Genomic DNA, 25,778 nt, shown 5'->3' with positions numbered 1-25,778 from the left:
GGAGTCCCAGAGCTCCAGAAATGGCCCTTCATGTAAAATTTATTTTATTTGAAAAGATCAAAAACCATTAATTCACTCTGCCTAATATGCAAGAATAGCAGGAAGGGGATACGGCTTCACTGAAGTGCGAGTCATTTGTAAAGCAGGGGTAATAAAAAAAAAAATAAAGAAAATCAAATGTAGAAAATAAATAAAACCTTACATAATCAGATGTAAAACATAGTTCCAGCTCTTTATTTCATTATGAACTCAAAAGACAGTCTATCCTGTTCCATACATTTGATTGTTTTGTATAGGGCTCTGTATTGACCTGCTGTGTGAACAAACGGATTCATACAAAATCTTTCACATAAGTTAAAAACCAAAACACTTTCAGCAGGATCTGGCGATGACGTAATGTGTATGGGTAGCTACCAGACAACAATTCTTAGAGGGACATTAGGCTGCCATGTTGGATATTACAGGCTGATTACTATTGTCCCACCAAGATAAGCGTCAACAGGTGCCTGCCCCACTCCCAATTTCTTATCTCTTAACATCCATCTTTCTACATGTTCATGGTAATGTCCCGCTTTAGAGGTCACAAACGATCAATGCTGACTTTGCCTTCTCTGCAGCATTAATATTCAATGTTTTAGGGTAGTGTTTCTCAACTCCAGTCCTTTAGTACCCCCAAAAAGTCAGGATTTCAGAAGCATTGCACAGGTATGCGTCAGGCATTGTCCCAGGTATTAACTCTATGGGATATCCTCAAAACATGACCACTGGGAGAGGGAGGGGGGGGGTATGAAGAAGTGGGTAAGAAACGAGGGAGAAATTTCAAGGTGTTTTTCATCTCCATATTCCTTTCGGAATTCGTATTAAAAAAGAAAAAATGGGGCTGGAATCAAGTAGGAATGGTTTTACTCTCTCTTTTTAGGGAAAATAAATAAAAATTATGGGGACGCAAAAAGACATTGGTGTAAAACAAGCCCTTAGCATTGATGGATCATCACACTACTAGTGGCAAGTCCTAAAATGGGGATATATGGCACTGTTCAATAACACAATTATTCAACAAGGGGACCCGGTGCCTTTATACAGCGAGCTGAAGCAAGATTAAGGATTATGAAGTCAATTCACTAGAAACTGGTGACATCAATAGTTCACCGTAAACTCACAGAATGGCTGCTTCAACACTGTGTAAACAAAAGATTGACAAGTAAATGCATTTGATTTTGCTTAATGAGTAAAGGCATAAATCTCTAAAAAAACAAAAAAACAAAAACAAAAACAAAATGGTTAAAAAGAATAACCATGGTGGAGGATAAAAGAAGAAAGCATTTGCACCCATGTTTTCATGTTCCAGGACATATTCTCTAGCCCTTGTGTTGAACTTCATTCCTCCGCGGAGAACGCTGGACACATAAGAACGCAGCAATCTCATGTTCTGAACGTCATTGCCAGATGATTTAAAACAAGTCGTATAAAAAAGGCATGTAGAAGAGTCTGTGCAAGATAAACAGCTGGACATCACTTACTGAATGATAGCAGCCCGGGAGGGAGCAAATGTAGTCATTTTGCATCATGTATTTTTTAGAACCACATTCCAAGCTAGTCATGTAGACTAGTAAGTCACAAGCAAGATTTCGTTAAACACGCAGGTGGAGTGTTCTCATCCCATCCCCCTTGTGCTGTGGGAACTTCAAGTTTCCCAACTTTATTGTTGGAGAAGGCACTTGGGTAAGTTTTCGATCCAGTTTCCATTAGAGGTGCGGCGATAACTACATACTCCATGTTCACTTTCCTCACTGGCCGTGTTGCTAGTTCAACTATTTTTAACACTGGTCACAGATATCTACACGTAGCCTAAATTTAAAAAAAAATTTTTTACAAAAAAGTTCTCATCTCTTTGCAGAATACAAGTGAAGAGATTCCATAACAGAGGGCTGCGATTCATTACAAAGCATTCCAGGCCAAACAATAGACCGCAACCTCCTCTGTGTTAATATGAAGGACGGCCAGATTAAATCTGGTCATACCTGGACGTTCTATTTTAAATAGGTGTTTGTGCTGCCCTCTGTGTCCAGATGTGGAGGGAGCCCTTGCCGTGATGAATCCAATTTCACAGTAAAAGTAAATCCAGAGTCAACATGCCTAAGGTGCTTACACTAGATGGTACGACTGGGAGAATGATTGTATTTAGTATGGCATTAGAACGCGATATAAACCCGACAAGATGCTAAAAGGAGGCAACATCTGACATTCTGTATAAAAGGTAGACTTGTATTTGAAGGAAATCTGGCACAAGTGGGAGACACCTCTCCAAGAACGATCATGTGGAGATACGTGGTCCCAATGGGTGCATCCCTGCAGTGGCTTATTTAGAGCCTGAGCTCAGGTCCTAGTGTTAATGTTGGTGCTTTGGTCCGAGAGAGGTGGTAAGATGTAGGTTTACATGGCCGCAGTGTCTATCTGTACATACAGCTGTCTGACACCAGCCTAAGGAAAGAGTGGAGAGAAAAAAAGAAAAATGAGATGGTTTCTCTCTCAATGGGTAAATACAGATTTTCTGACAGATCACAGGAGGTCTGGAGTTAGAGAACCCACAATATTAGCTTAAAGGGGTATTCAGTTTTTAATTAATTTAGCGAAAACCATACCATTTTATAGAGTACATGCATTTAAAATCCTGCTCTTATGCTTTTTATACTAGTGCAGTTTGCGCATCTCTGCATAGTACAGACCATGGATCAGTCAGTGCTAACAGACCGCGTTTTATCATATTCAAAGTCGTGTGTGTATTTACTTCTAGAACACAGCTGCCTGCCTGTAATGTCACAAACACACTAGACAAAAAGAACAATGCTGGACATTGCACAGGGACTGTAGTTAGAAATACTTAGCATTTTCTGCTGCTCAATAAATAGTTGAAATGTTAGACACCCGGTTAGTGTAAACTGAATGCCAGGGTTCACTTCACATGCGGGTTTGGAATGGAGGGGGGGGGGGTGGTCACATGATGAACGCCATGTTTAGTCCTATTTAGTTAGGCCAAAAACGCACTGCATCCGTGGGCTATACCATAGTTTGTGCAGACAGAGGATACTGCACTGGTATTGGAGCAGAAATACATGTATATTAAAAAAAAAAAAAAAACTTTCTACAAATAAATACAAAATTAAAAACAGAAATACCCCCTTTATAAACAGATCGATGCATCTTTCAGATTAAAATAGGATACAACATATCCTCACACATTATGTTGGTCTTTCTCCAGGGTCTACATTTACTTAGCTTTTTCATCCATATGGTACTGATATCAATTCTAAGTAAGTTTGGTTGCAACACTTTACTTTTGAATATTACACTTTGGCCAAGAGAATTTTTTTTAATACAAATACCGCAGCTTTATACACTGCTTTGGAAGAACATTAGGTGCATCTGTAAAGTAGGGGTTGTCCAGCTGCGGACATCAGGGCACTGGGCTCAAAATGACTTTCAAGTCAGGGAAACTGAGTAGGCAAAATCATTGTGCAGCTCGTGGGCACTTCAAGGGCTCATTCAGACGAGCGTGTTTCCCATCCGTGCGCTGTGCGTTGCCATCACTTCCAGCACACGGACCCATGCATTTCAATGGGGCTATTCACACATGCGTTGTTTTTCATGCAGTGTGTGTCCGTTGCGTGAAACTCACTGCATGTCCTATAATGGTGCATTTTCACACACCTAGTCGCCCACTGAAGTCTATGGGTGCATAAAAACCACTGACAGCACGCGGACGATATCCGTGTGCTGTCCGTGTTTCTTGCATCAAACACATTGAAAAGCAGAGAAATAAATACATGTAAAAAAAAATAATAAAAGGATGTGAGAAACGTATGTCACACGCAAAGCACACTGATGCCAAGACGCAACGCACAAGAAATGTAGGAAAAACGCACGAAAAATCAGACACTAGTCTGAATGCAGCCTAAATGTATAGTTAAAGTACAAGGGAAAACTTGCTTGAAGGATGCTTCACCCTCAGCACAGGGATAGGTGGGAATTGCCTACGATTGCACTGCCAACTTTTATCATTTACTGAGGGAAGTAATGGTGTGAAAACCCCACATGTATTTAGTGGCCAATGAGCTCCTACCGCTATAGCTCTTTAAAGTGGCATGGTCAACTAAATCTTAATTTCACTACTGTGACGTGTCATCCATACAGACATTACCAAAGGCGGCCATGATGGGTTGGCCCACTCAAGTATTCTACTTCTAAACCCCACGCAGCTGCACAGGCCTGTAAATCTATGCGGCGGGGGGCCTGAACTGCCATGGTGGGGAGACAGTGAGAAGTCCTAAAAGGCGAGTACATTTTGAGTTCATGAAAACTTTTTTTGTGTACCTGGAGAAGCCGTACAATGGCAGCACAATGCTTGTATTTTGTGCTTGTGTGCCCAATGGAAACATTTTTATCTATTAAAGAGATTTTCACAAACCCGTTTAAATTCGAAGCAGAGTCCGGCTGTTGTATCTGGCCAGGGAAACGTAGCACTAAATGTCGGGATTTCAAATGAATAGCTTATGGACAGGGGGTTGTTATCTCATGACAACCATGAGCAATACAGAATACTCATGTATATTAATCCACTGTATTCATACGGTTAGCTGCTACCTCTGTCCAGGACAGTAACCTTTCAATTAGTGGGGGGTACTGACTAAATTGAATGCAATTAGCCAGACACTAACAAAAAAGCTGTGTCAAATATGCCGTACCTGTGTGAAAATGTTATGAGTTTGACTGAGAATCCAGCGAGCATCTGCCTCAGGGCCTACCACCAGTTTCAGGGTCCCAACATAAACATCAGTACAGAGAGTCCAGAAGTGTGGGTCATGTAGATGATAAACACCCTGTAACTGCTGCACCTGTAAAACAAAAAAATATATATATTTAGTTTTACTTTTATTTTTGTCATAACACAGGCTTATCTAAAAAGGTAGTGACCGATACATGCCGATCCATGATGATAAATTGATCATTTAGCCATTTAACGCAAGCACGACTCTCGCCAAGCCCTATAACCCATTTACCAGGATTTTATACATTCTAACTCCACTAATGCCCCGTGAATTGGTTAGATCCCATGCACTGTGCTACCTTCTTATAATCTAGGTTAAAGCATACCTCCAGATATGAAATCTGACTTGGGGTCCAAGCACTGTAACCCCCACAACGAATGGATAGCGGTGCTCTGCAGATATGGGCCGTAGTCAAGAGAAATGTAGAGGGGCCGTAGACTATAATACAAGTTAATTGCACGTCTTAACCTCCAATTGGTAAAGGTGCGCAATGCTCTGCAGAGTGCCGCAACCCTGTGTAGCATTCGTCAGGGTCACCGTACACAAAACTCAACCAGTAAAAAATGTTGAGATGTCGGACACGTCACAAGTTCTCTTAACTGGAAATAGACTAAGAAACAAAGATTAGAAGTAGGTGGTGCGCTGCCTTAGTCCCTTATATACATACCCGCTGGTAACATTCAGGAAGCGAATTATCCAAGGCTGGGGGAGTTCTCTGCATCAGGATACCAATTGACTGCTTAAGTAAGGGAATAACACTGGAAAGAAAATGGCACATCATTAGCGGAATACAATTTTAGGAAAGTGCTTAAATAGCAACGAAAAAAAACCAAATACAAGAGGTAGACAAGTCACGGCTGGTTAGTACTGATGCCCCAAGGAATGTGATTTCTCCTAGAAACCATGTAGTATTTCAGAATAATCCTTCCCTATGAAGCTCGAGATTATGAACTAAGTTACTTCCCATTGCAGTTTTCCTAAAGCCCCTGCTTGAGAGATGGAAAGAGCAAAACTAAGGCTAGGTTCACACCACATTTTTGACTTACGTTTTATTTAACTGCATACTGCCACAAAAACCTCAACAACATACATTGCAAGAAAAGTTTTTTTTTTTTTTTTGGCAACAGAAGACAATGGCAACATCATCCTACTGTACTGGCATCCTGTTAAAATCATTTTTATCGGAAGTTTTTTTGTTTTTTTTTTTCATTTTCAAGTAAAAGACAAACAAATGTATTCAACTGTAAAGCAAATAAGAGATGCGATAGCCCTAGTCATATCTCATCACCATCACAGATTGTGGCTACATCTTGGACCAGTGTGGGTGCAGTTCGGGTGATATGCCCTCCCCAATACTGCGGTCTTCATACTGGTGACAGGTACGCCACAATAATAATGCTAATGATCATTTACATATGATTAAGGTTTGATGATCCTCACTAGATCAGAGAACATTATATTCACATTTACACAAGCTCTCGGGTTACGTTTGGGCGTTGTCTAAAATAAAACCACAACAGGAACTACAGTCGCATTAAATCCTCACACGCACGCATTCAAAGTGGTATCTTGTGGAGACTCCAGAAAATCATCAATTGACAGTAGCAGCATAAAATCCATAAAATAAATACTTCATATCATAATTCTACTGTTAAATATTTATTATTTTACTGCTAGTTAAATGCAGTACTTCGATGTGACGGCAGTGCCATCCTGCACGGTGGGCGAGGTCCAGACCTCCTATTCTAGTTCCTCATTTGATATACAGTTTCTCTCGTGCCCATCTGCACCTGACCTCTCTCTCCACAGCTCTAATGGGGAAATGTTTTTAAAATCTACCTGCGGTCCACAAACCAGGACATAAAAAAAATAAAATACATTTTATATTTAAATAAAAAACAAATCTTGATAATTGGATTCCTGACTGCTATTCACCCTTCATTAAATGCAATATACATCTTTGAAAATAAAAAATAAAACATTAGATAGATATAAAATCTATCTAAACAGAGAGACCGCACTCCAAAGTAGTGAATGAAAACGGTGATGTGTTTTAATCACCCCACAGGCAGGCAACGTTTCGATCCAGCTTAATGGGATCTTTGTCAAGCCTTCATACATATATACACACACATACATATTTTTTTTCAAAGGTATGTGTATATGTGTGGTGCAACTCTCTAATTACTTAATACTAAAAATTGGTTTCACTTTTTAAGATACAGCTGCTTTGTATCCTGCATAAACATCATGAGCTTTATCTCGCACCGAGACCTGAATCCGTCAGGTCAGCAGCACTGCCGGGTTCAGTGACAGCCGGATTGGGCAGTCAGCGATCACATCTATGATCGATAAAAAGGTTTTCCTATTTTTTTTTTCCCTAAAAGCAACGTTAAAAAAAAAACAACAAATAAACACTAACTGGTATTGTCGCATCTGTAAATGTCAGCTATTGCAAAATAACGTTATTTAACCCGCATGGTGAACGCTGTAAATAAAAAATGGCAAAATTGCTATTTTGTCACCTTAGCTCCCCCAAAAAATAGAATGAAAGTAGTTTTTTTTCTGTAAAAGAGGTCAAACAAAACAACCCCCCCCAAAAAAAAACCAAAGTTGGCATCACCACAATCCATAGAATAAAGTCAATATGTTTTATTACATAACGAACCCCGAAAAAATAAAATAAAATGGCAGAATTGCTGTTTTTTGTCTATTTCACGCTACAAAGATTTTTTTAATCTTTTTTCCCCAGTTGCCCAATACATTATATGATACAATGAAAAACGACAAATCGTCCCTCAAAAAACAAGCCCTCATACGGCTATGTCTACGGAAAAAACAAAGTTATGGCTTTTGGAAGGCAGGGAGGAGAGCGGAAAAAAACAAAACAAAAAAAAAACAAAGTTTGCCTGCAGAGAGAAGCTTCCATTAACATGGAGTCCCTTGCCCCTCTGCCTTAGAGGTAAATATGTCCAGTAGCCTATGTGTAAACCAGTCCTGCATGTACAGGTAAGCTAGACAGGACAGGAGAAACTCTACATGGGGATGTAGCTGCACTTTAAAGAAAGAAAAGTAAGATATTGCTCAGGGACCACCTCTTAAACACTCGCATGTGTCCTCTACTTGTTATAAGTAGGGATGCACGATGCATCGAAACTTCGATACGGTTTCGATACTTTGCATCCCCAAATGGTTCGATACCGTTATTTCATGTATTTCTATACTGAGCTGTGCTGCTGCACAGCTCAGTATTGTAACACATGAATGTATGAGAGCGGGGCTGCGGCTGTGTAATGCAGTCATTGCCACGCTCCTGAGTCCCGACAAGTGCGCGCCGTCAGGATGAGGTAATGCTGCCGGCGCTGCACTAATGAGCAGCGACGCTGAAAACAGAACATGACGGGCGCACTACAAAACACCTCCATGTTCTGTCTTCAGCGCCTGAACCGCCGCTCATTAGTGCAGCACCGGCCGCATCACCTCATGCTGACCGCGCGCGCACTTCCTGTCAGGAGTAGGGCAATGACTGTACACAGCCGCAGCCCCGCTGGCGGAGATCAGAGAAACCTCTCATCTCCGCCGTTATTCCTGTGAATGCTGCGATCACAGCAGACTGCAGCATTCAGGGGAAAATGAGAAGGGGGGATGCCCCTTGGATCGCGTCACAGGGAATTTCTGTGACGCGATTGAGGGACATACCATATATGGGCAGACAGCCCAGGGTCCATTGAAGGACCCCTGGGCTGTCCTACCATATTTCCTGTTAGGGCATACTTAGGTATGTCCTAACAACTGCCTGTCTGCTATCAGTATATAGATATATGCCAGTACATTAAAGTTTAAAAATAAAGTAAAAACAAAGTAATGTTAAATAAAAAAATACACATACGCCTTTTTTACAATAAACATTAAAATAGATCAATACATACAATATACACATTCCGTATTGGCGTGGCCGTAATAACCTGTACAACAATTTTTTGCATCATTTATGATGTGTACGCTGTAAAAAAAATAAAAACTGCTTTCTATCACTTATTGTGGGGCACGAATGGAGGTTAAATTCATCATCATACCTCGCGCCTCACATCAGAAAACGGAAGAACTTTTTATTTTATTTTATTATTACTGTTGGCAAAGTATCTAATTGGTATCGAAATCGCAATACTAAACTAAGTATCGGTATCGAAATCCAAATTCTGGCATTGTGACATCCCTAATTGTAAGAGGTCTCATTCATGCACCAGACCTGGGGATTGTTAAAGATCTAGCACACAAGTACTGAGGAACTGATAGGCACATAAATTTGACTAGATACAGACAGGCAACAATTTGTTTCTTAACACATTGACAACGAATGACGAGTATGAGTGGCAGGACATTGCCACATCAGGACAAGCATACTCATACTGCTGATCACACGGGCATCACATGTGTGCCCTTGCGATCAAGTGCAGGGCAACAGCTGTAATACACAACCACAGCCCTGCTCTAATGGCAGAGATCAAAAGGAACCACTGATCACCATTAACCCCTTATATGCAGAGATTAACATTGATCGCAAGACAAACAAAAAAGAAAAAACAAAGTGAGGGGACGGGTCAATGTGACGTGAACGAGGCCAATACCTTGTATGGGCAGACAGCCCAGGGTCCACTGAAGGACCTCAGGGCTGTGACATATTTCATATTGTTAGGGCATACTTAGACCGTTGTTCGGGAATACCTGTGTACTATTCGTACGCTCGTTAATGTACTAGCAGTACATTCTAGTAAAAAAAAAAAAAAACAAAAAAAAAACCTACAATTTTGCTGAAACCGTAATAATGAATGAAAACAAATGTGCATTTTATTTTTTACAATATATTAACATTGTCATTTCCAAACCATAAAACAATACAGACATATTTGGTATCATCACAAACTGCACAATAATTGTAAGGCATCATTTATGAAGATTGGTGTATGCTGCAAAAAAAGTAGTAAGAACTACAGCAGAACATCTTACATTTTTGTTTTTATATATAGAAAACAGAGCCTCATACAACGACGTCGAACAAAAAATAGAAGTTATGACCGCCAGGACCCAGAGAGGGGGGGGGGGGGGGGGGGGGAAGAGATACACACCAGGAAGTCATGAAGCACGGAGTCATGGATAAGAAAGAAGTCACACATTGCTGTTATAAAAGATACTCATGATGAACTAAAGGAATTGTATTGTATTTGAATGAATGGGACCGGATATATGTGTCGATCAAAAGCAAATATACTGGATTATTGAATTTTGTTTTTAAAGTCTACTAGTTGAGATTACATAGTTAATGGTCGAAAAAAGACATATGTCCATCAAGTTCAAACAAGGGATGGGAGAAATTATAGAACTTTGTTTTACCACTATTGATCCCGAGGTAGGTTTGACAGGGTTTTCCCACAACCGGACAACGGATGACCTATCCACAGGATAGGTCATCAGTATATCATCGGTGTGGGCCCAACACGTAGACCCCGCACCGATTAGCTGCTCCGGGTCCGACACCCAGTCGTGGAAAACCACCGTAATCTGACTGGATCAACATTCAAACAAGAATTCTACACATTGAAATAGAAGCGGATATTTCTTTTGTTCTAGAAAATTATCTAAGCCGTTTTTAAAGCCATCTACTGTCCCTGCCGTGACCTGCTCCTGTAGTAGGCTATTCCACGGATTCACAGTAAAAAAAAAGAAAGAATTGTCACCTCTGGAGAATGAACCTTTTTTTCTCCAGGCGGAGGGGGTGCCCCCTTGTCCTTTGAGGGGATTTTACATGGAACAGGTTTTCACTATGTTTCTTGTAAGGGCCATTCATATATTTATATACGTTAATCATGTCCTCCCTTAGTCTGGGTTCACACAGAGTTTTTTGCAGGAGGAAAATCTGCCTCAAAATTCCGTTTGGAATTTTGAGGCAGATTTTCACTCTGCCTGCGCGCCGATTTTCGTGGCGTTTTTTCGCCCACGCCATTGAGCGCCACAGGCATATAACGCGAAATAAGATTTCACTGCCTCCCATTGATGTCAATGGAAGGTCAGAGGCGTAAACGCCCAAAGATAGGGCATGTTCCTTTTTCATCATCTACCAACCTTTGCAATTCCACCCACAAGGTTTCAATCTCCACAGTCTTCACCCTCTATTGCCTCTTTCACACTCACCTTCATATCACTTCTCACATACAGACATACACCACCGCCTTTTCTATTCGCCCTGTCTTTTAGAAATAGTGTAAAACCCTGTAGATTTACAGCCCAGTCATAAGAGTCCATCCATGCGAAAAAACCGGCTCGTGGGGAAAAAAACACCTCCGCCTCCCATTGAAATCAATAGGAGGCATTTTCGGCGCGTTTTCTGCGTCAAAAAACTGTGTGAACCCAGCACAATCTTGAAAAAAAGACAACTAGATAGGTTTAATTATTTTAATCTTTCCTCATAACTTAGATTCTCCATGCCCCCTATTAGCTTCGTTGCTCTTCTTTGTATTTTTTCTAACTCCAGGGCCTCCTTTCTATGAACTGGAGCCCAGAACCGAACTGCATATTCTAGATGAAGCCTCACTAATACTTTGTAAATTGGTAATATTATATCCCTGTCCCGCGAGTCCATACCTCTTTTAATACACGACAATATTTTGCTGGCCTTTGAAGCAGCTGATTGACATTGAATGCTGTTATTTAGTTTATGATTTACAAGTACACCCAGATCCTTCTCAACAAGTGACTCCCCCAGTGTAGCTCCCCCTAGGACATATGATGCATGCAGGTTGTTGGTACCCAGATGCATAACTTTACATTTATCTACATTAAACTTCATCTGCCAAGTGGACGCCCAAACACTTAGTTTGTTTAAATCTGCCTGCAATTCATGAACATCTTCCATAGTCTGAACTATATTACATAGCTTGGTGTCATCTGCAAAAATAGAAATCGTGCTATTAACCCCATCCTCTATATCATTAATAAATAAGTTGAATAATAGTGGTCCCAGCACTGAACCCTGGGGTACACCACTTCTAACCGGGGACCATTCAGAGAAGGAATCATTGACCACAACTCCCTGGATACGGTCCTATAGTCCTTAATTTACTCATTAGACGTCTATGAGGGACAGTGTCAAATGCCTTTGCAAAGTCCAAAAACACTAAATCCACAGCGGTTTGACAACTTCGGTCCTTAAAAAAAGAAATTGTATTAAAAGTGACAGCCAGCACGGATTTACTGTCACATTCTCCTGTATATAGTCCATTAATAGCCCCTCAAACATTTTTCGCACGATGGATGTTAAGCTTACCGATCTGTAATTACCTGGGGAAGACCTAGAGCCCTTTCTGAAAATAGGCACCACATTTGCCCTGCGCCGGTCCCTTGGCACTATACCAGCCACTAGAGAATCTCTGAATATTATGAAGAGGGGGACAGAAATAACTGAAAAAAAGCTCTTCAAGAAAACTTGGGTGTGACCCATCTGGTCCCAGGGCCTTGTGCACATTTATTTACCTTAGCTTGGACCATATCTACATTCAGCCAATTCAGTATATTAATTGATGTATTAACAGCACTGGCACCGGCTACATCAGCTGCTCTTTCTTCTGTTGTATATACAGAGCTAATGAACCCATTTAGTAACTCTGCCTTCTCTTGATCCCTGTGACCAACTCCCCATTACCACTATCTAGGGGTCCTACATGTTCAGACCTTGGCTTTTTTGCATTTATATACTTGAGATTTGTTTTGCCATCTTTCGCCACCTGCCTTTCATTTTGTATTTTTGCTCATTTTATAACTTTTTTGCAGATTTTATTAAACTCCTTATAATTTACAAAGGCTACAGCTGTACCCTCAGATTTGTATTTTTCAAATGCCCTTTTTTTTGTCATATATTGCCCTTTTTACAGAAGGTGTAAGCCATGTGGGGTTTAATTTTAGTCGTTTATACTCGTTACCTATAGGAATAAGTTTTGCACTATCATTATCCAAAGTGTATTTTAAGATCTCCCATTTATACCATTATTTGACATTAGTTCATCCCAGTCTATATCCTGCATTGCAACCTTCGTCCTGGGGAAATTGGCCTTCCTAAAATTAAAGCTGGTTTCACACGGAGTTTTTTTTGCAGGCAGAAAATCTGCCTCAAAAGTCCATTTGGAATTTTTCCATTTGGATTTTGCTCTGCCTACACAGAGTTTCACCCGCGGCCGTCGTGTGCCGCAGGCAAAAAACTTAGCGAAATACGCTTCTTCTGCCTCCCATTGATGTTAATGGGAGGTCAGAAGCGTAAACGTCCGAAGACAGGGCATGTCCCTTTTTCCCCATGAGCCGGTTTTTCATCATCTACCTCCCTTTGTGAGGAGATTGAAACCTTGTGGGTGGAGTTGCAGTCTTCACCCGCTATTGCCTCTTTCACACTCACCTTCATATCACTTCTCACATACAGACATACACCACCGCCTTTCCTATTCGCCCTGTCTTTTAGAAATAGTGTAAAACACTGTAGATTAACAGCTCAGTCATAAGAGTCCATCAATGATTCAGCAACAACAACTAGATCAATATGTTTCTCCAGTACCAAGGCCTCCAGCTCCCCCATTTTGCTTGCTAGACTTCTGCCATTTGTGTACACACACTTTAACATGCCTTTCAATTTTTGACCTTCAGTTTCAGAAATGTGACTTTTTAAAAAAATTTTATGGGCATATTTATCTTCAATGTTTCGTAAAATACGGATCTCCTTATCCGGTTGCCAATTTCAGAAAGCCAGTAAGACAGAGCAGGGACATCCAGTCTTCATGGATTTTCATAAGCCAGATTAAAACAATATCACTCTGTAACTTTATACTTTCATGGACTGTTGGTTTGGCGCTTTATTTATTATAACTTTATGTGCTAAATTAGCAAACGTTCCATGGAGACAACTAAATACACTCTGCTACATGCATGCTATGATATGCTGACTGGGCCATCAGAAAACGAAAAGAGATAAAATTTCGCTGCACTTACCTGACGAAGATAAGCAAAGCGATAAGCATAGAGCAAATTGGATCTGCAATCATCCATCCATACCGTTGCATCAGAATAGTGGAGATAATCACACCAATACTCCCTAGCGTGTCCGCAACAATGTGCAAGAAGACCCCTTTAAGAAAAGAATAAAAACACTCAATGTGGGCATCATTCACATTGGAAATCAGGTTTATTGACTTAATTCTTAGAAAAGTCTACAATGTCTAAATTCAGGAACCCATGAGAAGTCCATGGACAAGATATGTCCCAGTATCTGCAGTCCCGGAGATCTCACTGAATGCAGAAGAGATAATAAAGTATGAGCAAGTCATGAGTGCATCTGAATTCATTTCAAAGTCTGAAATGCCTCATTAGAAGGGTAACTAAAACGTTCAAAAAGGTTTTAACATGACATAGTGAAACGTCAGAAGTTTTGATTGGTGGGGATCGGAGCAGAAATCGCTAAAACAAAATGGCATTTGCGCTCAATTGAGCACGGTGATGCTTAGTTTGTGACAGCCTTTTCTCGGACAGTCGAGCAAGTGGTCTATGGGCCCATATACCACAGGTATGGCAGCACAGTGCTCATCAGAGTGCTTCAGCATGTTAATTTTAGCAATCGGTGGAGGTCTCCGTGCTCTGACATGTCACTATGGAAGGTCAAAAGTTTTGAAAGTTTAGTTACACTTTAAGATCTAGTTCCATTTTACTTCTCTATCAAATTGAGCGGCCTGTCTGTCCACAGAAAGCTTTGTCCACTTCCTATCCATACAGAGAATGTCCACATTGAACACTAGCGATTTTGAAATGACAGATTTGGGAAATTGCGGTTCAACGACCAACCCTCGAAATCTATCTGGGATTGACTATACAGAAATCTTTGTTTCGTATGACACAGGTGCTGGGATCGTTAGAAGACACAGCTCTGATACACAATGTAACGAGCCATGCACCTGTATGTCCATCACATGACCATGGACAGTACTGTATGCACTGGAAATAAACAATGACGCTTCCTGCTGAACAACAAGCAGAGATCTGTATTAATGCCTCACGGTTTTCAAGGTGTATGGAAAACTCCTATGGCTTAATTTTGCAAAAAAACATTAATTTGCTGAAACTGGACAATCCCTTTAAATACTGCATTTTTTTAGCCATCTATTAGAAAACTTCGGCAAAAAAAGCTAGCCATCACATGTCAGGACTTTGAACTCTTGCCATTGTCAAAAGAATTTTTAGAAAAATTGTAGTCAGAATCCAAAATAACTGTTGTACACTAGTGTTATGCTGCTCTCTGCTGGACACTTGTAGTTCTACACAATACCCATCATTCATTCAGTCACGCAACAGAAATTGTGTATAGTCACCGCTTGAACAAGATTTAAAGTATGCAACTTCCACGTAGTTATGAAAATGCGTCACTTTGACAACACCCAGGTGGTAAGTATAAGCCTTTTTATTAATGTTAGAACTAAAGAAACAGCTTTGTTTTTCCTCTGAATTGCAATTTTTGAGGCAAAATCGCAGCTTTTCCACCACAAAAAAAAATCGCAACATTTGCTGCGGGTTTTTACCTTTCCATTGAATTCAATGGAGAAAACCATAAACTGTAAAGCAGCAATTGCAAAGCATAAAAATTGCCACGCAACGGATTTAAAAAACAAAACAAAACGTACTGCGGGTAAATTTATGAACGCTTTTTTTTAGGTGAATTTTTTACACATGTGGAAGAGATCTGTTCAAATGTCATCCACTCTGCTGTGGATTATTTCGCAATGAAATCCGTTACAGAAAATCCGAAGTGTTTATTACGCTGCGTGTGAACTTACCATTATAGGGAATGCTGCAACATGGCCCAGGGGTTGCAGATTTTCTTTAGGTTTTGTTGCCGATTTCACACATTGCAACGCAGAACACGAATTTCAGTCCACGCCGCTGAATGTGAACGTATCCTAGCTAAAGCAGCGAATACATCATTTAACGTCAACTCCTCTAGGTAATACCTGTGTACTAGGACAGGGAATTTTCTGAATGGCTCACAGAGTAAATAGGATCATGACTTTTCACTGGACCAAATATTTCCCCTCTTATTAAATAAAATAAATTGTAGCCCTCCATAAGCACGCATCCCAACACTTACCTTCTAAAATCTGTTTGCTAGATCCTCTATTCTCCTCAGGTGGTTCATCTACAAGTAAAATAGAGGGCAATTTAATATATATATAATATCCTTACGTGATCTTTAGATCATCAGTGCTTAAAGAGGCTCTGTCACCAGATTTTGCAACCCCTATCTGCTATTGCAACAGATCGGCGCTGCAATGTAGATTACAGTAACGTTTTTATTTTTTAAAAACGAGCATTTTTGGCCAAGTTATGACCATTTTTGTATTTATGCAAATGAGGCTTGCAAAAGTCCAAGTGGGCGTGTTTAAAGTAAAAGTCCAAGTGGGCGTGTATTAGGTGCGTACATCGGGGCGTGTTTACTTCTTTTACTAGCTGGGCGTTCTGACGAGAAGTATCATCCACTTCTCTTCACAACGCCCAGCTTCTGGCAGTGCAGACACACAGCGTGTTCTTGAGAGATCACGCTGTGACGTCACTCACAGGTCCTGCATCGTGTCGGACGAGCGAGGACACATCGGCACCAGAGGCTACAGTTGATTCTGCAGCAGCATCGGCGTTTGCAGGTAAGTCGATGTAGCTACTTACCTGCAAACGCTGATGCTGCTGCAGAATCAACTGTAGCCTCTGGTGCCGATGTGGCAGACACGATGCAGGACCTGGGGCAGGAAGTGAGTGACGTCACAGCGTGATCTCTCGAGAACACGCTGTGTGTCTGTGCACTGCCAGAAGCTGGGCGTTGTGAAGAGAAGTGGATGATACTTCTCGTCAGAACACTCAGCTAGTAAAAGTAGTAAAAACGCCCCGATGTACGCACCTAATACACGCCCACTTCGACTTTTACTTTAAACACGCCCACTTGGACTTTTGCTAGCCTCATTTGCATAAATACAAAAATGGTCATAACTTGGCCAAAAATGCTCGTTTTTTAAAAAAAAAACGTTACTGTAATCTACATTGCAGCGCCGATCTGCTGCAATAGCAGATAGGGGTTGCAAAATCTGGTGACAGAGCCTCTTTAAAATCCAGACAAACCTTAATAGACATGTTAAAATATTAGGATTTAACCCTTTCACTACCATAACAATTTTCACACTTGACATAATTGGAACTTGCAGAGAAATCCATACACTTGCTGCGGAAATAACCCCATTTAGAGGAATGACTTTAAATTTGAAGAAATTTCTGCTACATGTGAAGCCACACTAATGGGCTATGATCTTTCTTCCCATTATAACTTGCAGCTTCCCCCTCCCTCGTAATGACGCAGAACAAGGAAGTAAAACGTCATCTTGCTTCTGGAATTTTTTTTTAACCCCCCAATATTGCAACTTTTGAACTAGGTATTATTTGAAAGATAAGATTCTGAGCTTTAAAAGGGGTTGTCCATACATTTTTTATTTTTTATTAATGGCCTATCCTTAGGATAGGTCATCAATTTGAAATTATGGGAGCCCGACCCCAGTACCCCAGTGTTCGTCGCCATGGTCTTCAGTGCTTACCAGGTACAGCGCCGTACACCATGGTAGCGACTGTGCCTGGGATTGCAGCTCAGTTATGTTCACTTGAATGGCACAGGAACTACAATCCCGGGCACAGCCACTTCAGATGTGTACGGCGCTGTGAACTGGGAAAAGGTGACGAACACCGCAGGCCCTTCAGTCAACGGATTGGTGGGTGTGTTGGGAGTCTGACCCTCTGCGATCTCATATTGATGACCTATTTTAAAGATAGGCCATCAATTTAAAAAAAAAAAAAAAAAAAAAAAGTCCAGATAACCCCTTTAATATAACACCAAGTACTAAGCTCTAATCTAGTTTAAACACGGCAAGCATTTAACACTACGTATCACGTACCTTACTTGGCAGTAAATGGGTTAATACCAATAAAGTGATTAATAAAACATCCAGTGATTAGAATATAGCCCAAGATACTGTCAATATCAGTACAGATAATAGACATGATTATCTATATTTTAGGACTGAGAAAAAGATTGAAAACCCATCATTAAACCCAATGAACAAAAATAAATACAGTAAAGAAGAAAAAAAGTTTAACAAATATTACCTATATTTCCATTCAAGCTTTGCATCTATACCACCATATTTTGTGCTGAATGTAAAGGTGTAGGGATCGGCATGTGTGTAAATTAATAATACGGCGACACTGTACAGGGACTATATAGCAGTATTACAAAATCACACCCTGAAACTGACAAGTCCCTGTTTATCCTTGGCCCCTTCACTCCTCATTCGAGTATATACCTTTTCTTTTTTTATCTGGTCTGGGATCTAAACTTGCGGATCGGCCATAGTCTATAAACGTCTGTGCGGTTCGCAAAAAACTCTGCAGGGACATTCCAGAACGTCCAGACTTACATTCTTTGCCGCTCTGTAGCATGGTCTCCAGGCATTGTGAAAATGATCACAATAATTGAACGGTCGGCAGCCCCTCCCCCCTCGTGACACCCCCGAGGAGGCAGAAAACATGACTTGATAAGTCACGTGACAAGTGGGGAGCGCAGAGAATGGAAGCAAATTACTAAAGGTCTCATGCACACGACTGCATTTGCATCCGCAATTTATCTGCATTTTTGCAGACACATTAATTTCTATGGCTTCATGCACACTACCGTGTTTTTTTTTTGCGGTCAAATGGACCGCAACAAAACAGTGGTTTTGTGGAAAACAAAACCACTATGGTCATGTGCATGAGGCCTAGCAGTAAGTACATTAATAGATAGTAAGGGGCAGTGTAGAAAGAAAGCCAAAATATCTATTGAAAAACCCCTTTAACAAGAGAACATCTTTACTGTTGGTGTTCAACTCCGACCTTCACCTGACTGCAAACCTGGGTAAGAAGACCTTTACTAGAACGAGTTGAGCACGGCTGCCTTGTTCACATTTGCGTCGGGTTCCATTCAACCTTTCCGTTGGAGGAACCCATGAACGGAAAGACAAACGGAAACCATAGGTTCCGTTTGCATTACCATTGATTTCAATGGTAATGCTTCCGTTGCAAATGGTAGACTATGCTATGGTTTCCGCAAAAAAACGGAAACCTTACAGAACAGAGACAAACGGAAGCCAACTGCAACGGAAGCATTGCCATTGAAGTCAATGGTAATGCAAATGGAAAGATATTATTTCCTCTGACGGAAAGGTCTAACGGAACCCATGAATGCAGATGCGGTGAACGAGGCTTAAAGTGGGAAAAGTTAAAGGGGTTTTCCAGTGACACTTACATTTTTAGGGTGGGCAGCGCAGCAAGCACTGAGGAATTTCATTAACACGAACAAAATGGCAGGCATTGAGGCGTAAGCAAAGAATCAACGGGGCTGGCATTGAGAAGGCTGTGGACCAATAGGAAGCCTCAAACCCGGGTATACATCAGAAGTCCCAGGTTTGAGGCTTCCTATTGGTCCACAGCCTCCTCAATGTCCACATCGTTCATTCTCTGCTCATGCTGCAATGACAGACCTGTGTCGATACTCTGTGAGGTATCGACATAGGTCTATTTACATAACACTCGTGCACGATCGTATGTCGAAGAAAGAAAACAGTATGATGAAAAGCAGAACTTCCGGCCGGCCAGAGGTAGGGTGAATAGGAACAAATGCATTCCGATTTGACAGAATGTATATTAGGAATTTTAATAAATTTTGACAGACTAGTGGAACAAAAATTTTGTATCCCGACCCCTTTAACAAACTTCTCTTTATTTTATACACTAGGGGTCAGCAACCTTCGGCACTCCAGCTGTTGTGAAACTACTGAACAGCCAAAATAAGTTTTGCCATTAGCAAAAAAGTGGCCAATCCATTTAAAGTGTCAATACCATTACATTATTAAAAAATGAACATTCCGGTTTACATTGATGCATGTAATACTATATTGTACCCTGGTTCTCAGCTTGATTTCTTGGATACAGAGACTGTTTCTATATCTGCGCTCCAGTACTGCTCTGTCCGCTTACTATAACGAAGTCCCAGTGAGCGACCAATCAGTGGCGGTTCTTCGGAATGCTCTCCTCCCGTGCCAGAGAATGAAAAGCGGAGTAGTCGGTGTACCCAATATTTAAAAAGGGTATATTCCCATCATTTATTATCATGGCATATCGCTAGGATATGCCATAACACCCTGATCAGTGTGGGTTCGACCTCTGGGACCCCTGCCGATCAGGAGAATTTCAGCTTTTCGCCTGCACAGCGGTGCTCCAAGTTGTGCAGAGAATTGCAGCACAGCCCCAGTAACAGCAGCTTACACAGCAGGTGGTCAGGAGCGTCGCTGTGCAGGCAAACACTATGAAGCAAGGCAGTGTTTTCATTCTAAGAATCTGTGGGGGTCCTGGAAAAGATGCCATCACCTGCTATGGTGACGAAAACCGCTTTAACTTGGGGAAGGTAAAAACGCCTTATATAGATGCCTCCTGCCAGGCCAGAAACAGCGTATGCACACAGGTGCCAATCTAGATCAGGCCATTGCTTGCTGACCTAGTGGAATTACATGGCTGAGAGAAAATGATCAAGACCTAACAAAACATAATAGGACTGTACCATACCAAAACCATATCCATGTTTAGGACCGTGATCTCCTCCATGACTGTGATCCCCTCCATGGCTGTGACCGTGATCCCCTCCATGGCTGTGGCTTTGACCGTGATCCCCTCCGTGGCTGTGACCATGATCCCCTCCATGGCTGTGTCCGTGACCACCACTATGGCTGTGCCCATGGCCCAAGGAACCATTAATTAGAGAATGACTGTGCCCATGACCTGAAAAAGTGACACAAATTAAACACTTGTAATTGCTGCATGACACGCTTAATGAAATGAGTGGGGACGTGTTTTTATTTTCCCCCTAACTAGAAGATAAAACCACAGCGCTGCTGGTAATGGTTATAGTTTCATCCTTTCGCCGAGTTACCAATGTTCGGCTTCTCTAAACGCTACAAATTTCCATTGCTCTTATAATGGGGTTTCCCATTTTTTGTAAATGAAGCGTAATCATTGTATAATTAAAAGTTACACAAGTTACACAACTATCCAATATAACTTGTGTTCCAATTCCTTGGCATTTACAAGATCGTTTGCAGTCAGTAAAAGCTCTGTCTGTTCAGGCCGGGGGGAGGGGAAGAGATTAGTGCTGCTACCTTAAAACAAGTGTATGTAGTCATGAGAGAAAGAAGCAGCACACTCCTCTGTTTCGCCAAACAACCAACAGCGACAAGAGCTTCTTAATACTATAGCCATAATGTTACCAGTTGACATACCACCATCATGCGAGTGCCCATGATTTCCGCCATGTTGGAACACAAATATTCCAACGAGGTTCACAAGGAGTCCCAGGACAGAAACTGGAAGTAGCCGTTCATGATGCACCTCAGGGGTGTCCAACGCTCGCTGAAGAGAAACAAAACCTGTATTAGAGTCAGAAGCCACATCAGAAGTAGCTTTTTATAGCACATTTCTTCTGCTGTATGGTTTCTGCACTAAATCAAATGGGAGAGGGAACTAGAATTGCCTTATAACACAGATGTGGAATCATTACTAGATTTAAGGTTTTACACTAAAGATGACCTGTCACCAGTAGTAGAGGCTGTGATTCTATCCTACGGCCCTGTAATATTAATGTGGTATATCTGATCTGTCAGAAAGCAGGGGCCATTTTGTTTGAACCCTACACGACTGTGGAATGTACGGATTGGCTGTGGTGTTGTGTCAAAGGGGTTGTTCATTTTCCCCCAAAAATTATTTATAGAATAGGAAACCATAGTTTTGTTGTTGTTTGTTTTTTTTTTTTTTATATGCAAGTATTAGAAATCCTGCTCACATACCATTCTTATACCAGTGCTGTAGGCTCCAGTAGGACAGTATTGTCCACCAATTAGTCCTATGTAATGCATTCATAAGCTAACTGAATAGGACTAAACATGGCGTCAGTGTGACTCCTAGTTAGCAACAGGGCTACAAGACATCCATGTGTAAGGGCAACACATCCAGGGGCTAAGAGAATACGACTAATGATGGAAACTACTTCACTAGGAGTGTATTTACTTGTTTAAAATGGCTGCCTGTCTCTAGGTGATGTTAATAAAGTTAGCATGGGGAAAACAAAAAAAACTTATCAAGTTCAATCTCTCTGATCAATTATACATCAATCACTTCTAAATGAAAAGGCATTTTCCAGTCTTTAAAACGTGTGTGCAACTGGTTAATCTCCATAAGGATTAGTCACTAATGTGCTGTCTGTAGCTGAATGGTCTGCCAGTCTCACACGCTATCCCATGACCGTGCTCCTGGTGTTTTTCTTCTGCTTGGAAGACCTCAAATGCCACTTATATGCACTGCTCCACCCCTCCCTGTCTCTGCTGCCTAGCATGAGAAACACGATCCCTCCAGAGAGCGCATAGCTACGTCCCGGAAGCAGACTGCAAGTAATTACAGCACTAACTTACACACGTTGTAAAAGAGGGGCATGCAGGCAGCTGTAAATATAGGCAATATCTGTAATAGGGGAGAGGAACCACGGGAACTGAGCAGCAACAAACTAAGAACAGTGCTGCACAGAACTTGGCAACATGATGAAAACAAAAAATTGCTACTTTTGAGCTATGGTGGCATCACCTGGTGAGCATCCAGACACACATAGGTCATTTTCTGTGTTTCTCATAAACTCAGAAAACCCCTTCAAAGGGGTATTCACATCTGGGACATTTATGGCACAGGATATGCCAGAAATGTCTGGTTGATGCGGGTCCCACCTATCTCTAGGATCCCCGTCCTACCTTCTCCCACTGTTGCTGGTCTTGGATGCCATAACCGTGATATAGGTCACCATAGAGTTTAATGGTGTATGTTAAATGTATACATCATGCGCTCATGATCCTCAATAAGCTGCACAATCCCAAGCTGATTGTAGAAGGCCCTACGGAGCGGCATGGATTGAAAACCATGTCGGCATGCTCTTCAAAGCGGTAGTCAAATTGCTTATTAATGACATGAAAAATCGTGCAGCTATAACTGTCAATTCATTAATGGCGGCACGATTTTGCAGCTGACCGGCAGGTTTTACCGCAACACCACACGGCCATTAACAAGCAATTTGACAACAGCTCTAATCAGCGTGCCGGCAAGGTTTTCGCCGTGTGCGTGCGTGTGCGTGCGTGTGCACACACGACAGATCAGAAATCATTCATTGTAACAAATATGCAATAGTGAGGTCATTTGAAAGGGGATAGAAATACAGATTAACCATCCATATGCACATACATTAATAAAAATGGATGTCATTGCATTTATTTAAACAGCGAGCGGCATCACTAGTGTTAGGGACAATGCACACGATGCGTATTACGTGTGGTTTTGCGTGCGGCAAGACCACAGCAATGAGATTGCAGGAAATGTTACGTACACGCTGAAGTATTTTTCCCACACGTAAATTGACCTGCGGTGCGGATTTTAAAATACGCAGCATGTCAATTTATCTTGCGTTTCCGCTTGATAAGTTGTATGTGCCTAGTGCTGTGGAAAATCGCACCAAAACCCGCAGCATGAAAATGCGCCGAAAAACGTATCAAGACGTAAAAGCCTCACCGAAAACGTATTGAAAAACGCACGATTAGGTGCTTTTCTTACTTGCGAATTTCCTGCGTATTGCTGCGGTTTTGGGGTGTATTTTCCACAGCAAGATACGCAACGTGTGCATTGACCCCTATAATGGTTTCATAAGATCAGGAACTTGTTTGATTCATGTGTCATGTTTACCAGCTCCAGCAGATCCTATTTGAACAGAAACTAAAGGGCCTTTTACACTGCCAGCGAGCGCCAATCAACGAGACATTTTTGATCGGTGCTCGTTTGCTCCTGTCACAAGGAGCTATGGATGGGGACGAGTGGTCGTTATTCCGATCGCTCATCCCATCCATTATCGTCATGTCGGCAGCGCGTCTCCCTGTTTACACAGGAAGATGCGCTGCCGACAACGATAATATTAACAAAAAATTTAAAACGATATGATCAGCAGATCGAGCGTTTTCTCGTTCATCTGCTGATCGCTGCCCTGTTTACACGTTGCAATTATCGGCAACGAGCGTTATATGAACACTTGTCTGCCCGATAATGGCCCGGTGTAAAAGGGCCTTAACCCTACTTCAGCTACAATGCCAAACACTGAGAAAAAAGTGCAGACACAATTCATTGAAGAAACAGAGGTACTTACAAGTCCCCGTTCACACCACGTTTGTGATGTACAAATAGCGTGTACGCCAGGAAATCTCCTGGCATGTACTCTAAACGTGCTTATAGGGCTCCATTAGCCCGACAGAGGCCAAAGGAACATCCGTTTTGCCTCCAAAGGGCTAATATATGTCAGTATATTTTTTTTTTTTTTTTTTTAGTAGTAGACTATTTCATGCAACAGGAACCGGCAAAAACGTATACTGTGCGGTATCAGTTTTTACAACCATGGGAGCCTATAAGTGATGTACGCCATTGTATAGCATATTTTACAAGCATCCGATAAAGACGTATACTTAATGAGTTTTTCAATAGCTTTTCATGACGTATACGCACAAGGGACGGAAATTTCACAAAGCATCAGAACAGCAGCAAAGTGGATGAGAGTTGAACAAATCTTATCCACAAGATAAAGAAAAAACAAACAAAAAAAAAATCTGCAGATAACACGTGTGGAAATGGACCTGCAGTGCGGATTCTTAGGCCTCATGCTCACGGCCGTGCCCGTAATCACAGCCCATGATAGCGGGCACGGCCGGTGACTGGCGCAGCCCACATTCTTGGCCCGTCCTCCCAAAGTATAGAAGCACGGCCCATAAAACGTAAAAGATAGGACATGTGCTATGCTTTGCGGTACACTCCCACAGCACGGACACCTATCCGTAGAGATATGGAAAGGTGTCTGCGGCCAATAGAAGTGGCTGAGTCGGTAATTGCGGCCCGTATTACGGTCCGCAATTAGAGAATTTTTACGGTCTTAGGCCCTATGTATACAACCAAAAATATTCTCCGTAATTGCGGACCCATCCACTTCTATTGGCCACAGACAGCTTTCCGTATCGCTACGGATAGGTGTCCGTGTCGTAGACGTGTACCGCAAAAGATAGGACATGTCCTATCTTTTGCGTTTTACGGGCCTTGCTCCCATTCTTTGTATGGGAGAACGGGCAGAGAATGTGGGCTGCGGCCCACAATCGCAGGCCGTGATTACGGGCACGGCCATGTGCATGAGGCCATAATCTGCAGCATTGTCAATTTATCTTTTGTAGGAACTGCAGAAACACTGCAGTATTTCCGTCCTGTGTGCAGGATGCCCAACAGTGGCATCCATCACGCAAAGGATATTATGGCATCGGTTTAACAGAGGTCATAAAAAGGTAATGACGTATAAGTTAAATGTATCCCATTATAGTCTGTGGGCCACCGATGCCATTGTTTTTTCGCATAGACGTTCAACATCGGCCAAAAACGTGATGTGAATGAGGCCTGAGATGATCTAAATAGAGGTTTTGTTATCAAAACTTATGTAAACCACAGGATTGGTTCTCGTTTACTAGTGAGACAAATGACATGGCTTTTGGGAATTGTAGAAACCGCTACAAAAAAAAAAAAGTGGGTATACACATGAAGATGTAGCGGAGCCATTTATCACATGGTGCAGTTTTACACAGGACTGCTGGTAACGCTTCTGCTTTGGCGAAAACGTGCCAAATAGTTAAATGACAAACACAGCTCTGCTACTTCTGAAATGGTGTAACCAAGAATAAAAAAAACATTGCAATA

General features: G+C 41.6%; 1 protein-coding gene across 1 annotated transcript in view; it reads right to left on the bottom strand.

Moving 5' to 3' along the window:
* Nucleotides 1-213: 213 nt before the first annotated feature.
* Nucleotides 214-25,778, bottom strand: part of SLC30A7 (solute carrier family 30 member 7) — a 47,231-nt gene continuing 21,666 nt past the window's right edge. Inside the window, exons 5-11 of the mRNA XM_075833351.1 lie at nucleotides 21,251-21,380; nucleotides 20,541-20,753; nucleotides 15,997-16,044; nucleotides 13,854-13,989; nucleotides 5,494-5,584; nucleotides 4,743-4,892; nucleotides 214-2,481 (exon numbers count right to left, since the gene is read on the bottom strand). Coding sequence (XP_075689466.1) covers nucleotides 2,434-2,481; nucleotides 4,743-4,892; nucleotides 5,494-5,584; nucleotides 13,854-13,989; nucleotides 15,997-16,044; nucleotides 20,541-20,753; nucleotides 21,251-21,380 — 816 coding nt within the window. The 3' untranslated portion in view covers nucleotides 214-2,433. The remainder of the gene's footprint in view (nucleotides 2,482-4,742; nucleotides 4,893-5,493; nucleotides 5,585-13,853; nucleotides 13,990-15,996; nucleotides 16,045-20,540; nucleotides 20,754-21,250; nucleotides 21,381-25,778) is intronic.

Source organism: Rhinoderma darwinii, chromosome 7 (genome assembly GCF_050947455.1).
Source record: "Rhinoderma darwinii isolate aRhiDar2 chromosome 7, aRhiDar2.hap1, whole genome shotgun sequence".
NCBI classification, from domain to species: Eukaryota; Metazoa; Chordata; class Amphibia; order Anura; family Rhinodermatidae; genus Rhinoderma; species Rhinoderma darwinii.
The sequence above is the reverse complement of the archived record's forward strand: the minus strand, read 5'-3'. Positions and strand labels throughout refer to the sequence as shown.